Genomic DNA, 3,468 nt, shown 5'->3' on the forward strand with positions numbered 1-3,468 from the left:
CGATAATGTAACATGGCAATGATGGAAGGAAAAAGGTCTACCGATGTAAGGGAGGGCGTTTCGCACAATGCTGCGAATGCTGCTTTGAAGAGAGCGTTGCTTATGGCGGTGGCTCATGGACTGTCTGGAGCGGTATATCCGCGAGCGGCAAAACTCAACTTGAGGTTGTTACAGGACCACGGCTGCCAACATTAAATGCTGAAAGGTACATTCGTGAGTGCTTAGAACCTCACGTGATACCATACGCGGACTATGTGGGCCCAAATTTCCTTTTTATGTATGGTAATGCAAGAGCCCATGCGGCCGGCATCGTCAGGGAATATCTTCGGGATGTGAACATCACAGTTATGGACTGGCCAGCCAGAAGCCCAGACATGAACCCCGTTGAGCACATGTGGGACGAGCTAAAAAGACGTGTTAGGGCTCGTCAGCCAGTTGCCCAGATGAGGGGTTACCTACCAATTCGAAGATTGAAAGACAATCGCGCACCCCCCCCATTTTTGCATTTACATACCTATTTATAATAAGAAATAAAAAACAATTAGTCCTTAAAAAGTACATTATATTACAATACACATTATTATAACTCGCTATAATGGGCAGTCATAAATATTTACACTTTTATCTTCTGAAACTGATACAATTTTGTTGCTTTCTGCATTGAATTTAACTCCCCACACCTGAAACATAAAAAAATATGTACAGTCAGGCTACGATTTCATGGTGATATAGCTTTAAAAAATTGAAAACAATAATATTCCAGTTTTACCTGGTCAGTATGCTCTTTGAACACATTTTGGCACTGCATGCTGTCAAGATCCCAAACACGCACGGTCCGGTCAGCACTGCCTGACACAAACCGCTTGCCGTCAGGAGCAAATGCTACAGAAAGCACCCAGGATGCATGCCCTGACAGCGTGCCTGCTAAGTTTGCATGGACCCTGGAAATGATAGTAGAATCGTTTTGAAGAATTTTATTCACACATAGGAAGTATAGAAACAGTCTATAAATTTTTGAAGCAAAATAGCACCTATTCCCCACAGCATAAGTCTAATAGAACCTATTCCCCACAGCATAAGACTGTAATAGCACCTATTCCAACAGCATAAGTCTGTAATAGCACCTATTCCCACAGCATAAGTCTGTAATAGCACCTATTCCCACATCGTAAGTCTGTAATAGCACCTATTCCCTCAGCATAAATCTGTAATAGCACCTATTCCCACAGCATAAGTCTGTACACAAGTTACCATTATGTAGAAAGAAGAATTACACTTACACATCATACAGTTTCATATGCCCATCATCAGAGGCAGTCAAAAGGAGTTGTGAGTCGGGAGAGAAACATAAGCTGCGGATCGGCATAGCATGCCCTTCTAGTGTGTGCTTGATCTTGCCCTGTGCAACATCGAATATGTTGATGATGCCATCCAACGCTCCACTGGCAATATACTTGCCATCGGGGCTCTGAAAATATTCATAATTGAAAGTTATTAAAGGGCCTGTTTTACTACTCTGTTAGTTCATGATGGTTAAACCACTCAAAATTTTTAAAAGTTGTTTCTCTGCAGACTTCAGTCATTGAAAAGAATGCAGTAGGGTCAGTACCATGGGTAAAATATTGTTGCTTACAAGATATTGTACAAAATATATAAATATTTCTAGTAAAACTATAAAAAAAACTTACATAGGCTACACTCAGTGTGAATTTTCCTCTAGTATCCAAGGTCTGTTCTTGCTTCCCAGTCTCCACACTAAAAATCAATATCTTGCCAGCATTGCTTCCTGAAATAACATGCTTGCCATCGGGGGAAAAGTCTAAAGTCCACACATCTGTTGACCCAGTTTCCATTGTCTTTATTTTATCACCAGATGCAATATCCCAAAGTATTAGTGATGAATCTTGGGAACTACTGGCTAGAGCTGAAAAAAAAGTTGGTTCTCTTGATTATTCTGCCTAATAGCTTCAATGCTGCGTATTTGAAGCACACTGGTTTTGCCAATGTTGATTTTAAATTATTATTTTAAAATAAAAGAGACATGACACAACAAACAAGTAATGAGTAGATCATACCTACAAAAAACTGTACTATAAATTAATGTGTAATCGGGCTTACTTTTTCCGTCGGGGCTTACGGCAACTGAGATAACTCCAAGCGAATGGCCTTCTAGTTTATGTTTCAATTCAAGTTTACCATTTTCCAACTGCCATATCTTAATCAGGTCATCAAGACCTCCAGTGATTACATAGGTTTCTGCGGCTTCTTGCGAATGATTAGAGTCCCTAAAATTAAATAATACATAATGTTTCACTGCAACACTGCGCTGGATGATGGATGGTAAGGTTATAAAATACTTACTGAGATTGCTCAACATTTTCATCGTCTTTGGGCTTCTCGTTACCAATTTTACTCCATCCACAGCACCAAACAGAATCTTCATGAGCATTTTCTTTTTTTAGTTGTAAATAGTACTGAAAAAACCAAACAATATTGAAAACAGAATGCCGGTGGGTCGTGTAATAACTTTAACAAAATTTTTGATTACCAGTGTAGTGATAGACATGTTTCTTTAAGTGATTGTAAATTATAGGTGCCTTAATATTAGGAATTGTATCGTCCAATAAAATTAAAGTTAAAGATCACAAAATACAATCAAATCAAAAAACACAAACACGAAAACTCGCTATTTTTGACAGTAGCAAGCAAATTGACATTGACACATACTCTCTAACACAGATTTGGACACAGATATGGATTAGAGGATATGGATTAGAGCTCTCTAATCTGTGCATTGACGTGCTGCAACCACAGAGCAACAAAGAGTGGCAGTTCAATTTTTTTTGGTTTTATTTAGCTTTGAGCTTTACTCTTAAGCTCGATTTCCACTAACATTAACCAATAATATCGAAATTATTTCAGTTAGCAATTCAATACAATCCATATTTTTATGCTACATTTCCTCTTGAAGAATCTAATTGGCTAAATACGATAAGTGCCAAGACTGATAATATGAAAGTTACAAATATATTTTGTCTATGGATAGTAGTGTTGTTAACATAATGATTAATCGAGTTCAATTTCTATTTATATTGAATTATATATGATACATTAAGATTTATGTTTATGTTACGGTAAATGTGAAAATTATGAATAATAAACGCATGATTTGGTTAATTGGGCATTATGGAAAAGTGATTTTACTCAAGAAACAATCCAAACTCATTATGCCAATTTACATTAATATTTATGATATCAAAACGTTCAAAATGTGTGGCTATATACGAGAACTGTACACGAGCCGGTGTTCTCTTTTATGATATTCGTTATTACTAAGGTTACATGATTAAATAATCACTGATGAATGTCTTTAATTTATCACTTTTACCTCGTCTGTCGGTAATTAATAATTTTCAATTGATAACATTTATCGTATCATATAAGTACCTACATAAAGCATTTTATATG

The 3,468-nt window shown here is 36.9% G+C and overlaps 1 protein-coding gene across 1 annotated transcript; it reads right to left on the bottom strand.

The window, feature by feature from the left end:
• Positions 1-545: 545 nt before the first annotated feature.
• Positions 546-2,728, bottom strand: LOC135079157 (superkiller complex protein 8-like). The gene is made up of 7 exons (XM_063973744.1): positions 2,549-2,728; positions 2,362-2,474; positions 2,119-2,285; positions 1,689-1,924; positions 1,281-1,468; positions 770-941; positions 546-680 (listed from the first exon to the last, which is right to left on the bottom strand). Exons 1-7 carry the CDS (start codon positions 2,564-2,566, stop codon positions 591-593), a joined length of 984 nt encoding a protein of 327 aa, XP_063829814.1. The 5' UTR covers positions 2,567-2,728; the 3' UTR covers positions 546-590.
• Positions 2,729-3,468: the final 740 nt, after the last annotated feature.

Source organism: Ostrinia nubilalis, chromosome 16 (assembly GCF_963855985.1).
Source record: "Ostrinia nubilalis chromosome 16, ilOstNubi1.1, whole genome shotgun sequence".
In the NCBI taxonomy this organism is placed as follows: domain Eukaryota; kingdom Metazoa; phylum Arthropoda; class Insecta; order Lepidoptera; family Crambidae; genus Ostrinia; species Ostrinia nubilalis.

Excerpts from the sequence above, each read along its gene's own strand:
- LOC135079157 (XM_063973744.1), bottom strand. Across the intron at positions 2,286-2,361 it reads GAAAATGTTGAGCAATCTCA|GGACTCTAATCATTCGCAAG; the intron begins GTAAGTATTTTA and ends ATTTAATTTTAG. Across the intron at positions 1,925-2,118 it reads CGTAAGCCCCGACGGAAAAA|CTCTAGCCAGTAGTTCCCAA; the intron begins GTAAGCCCGATT and ends CTTTTTTTTCAG.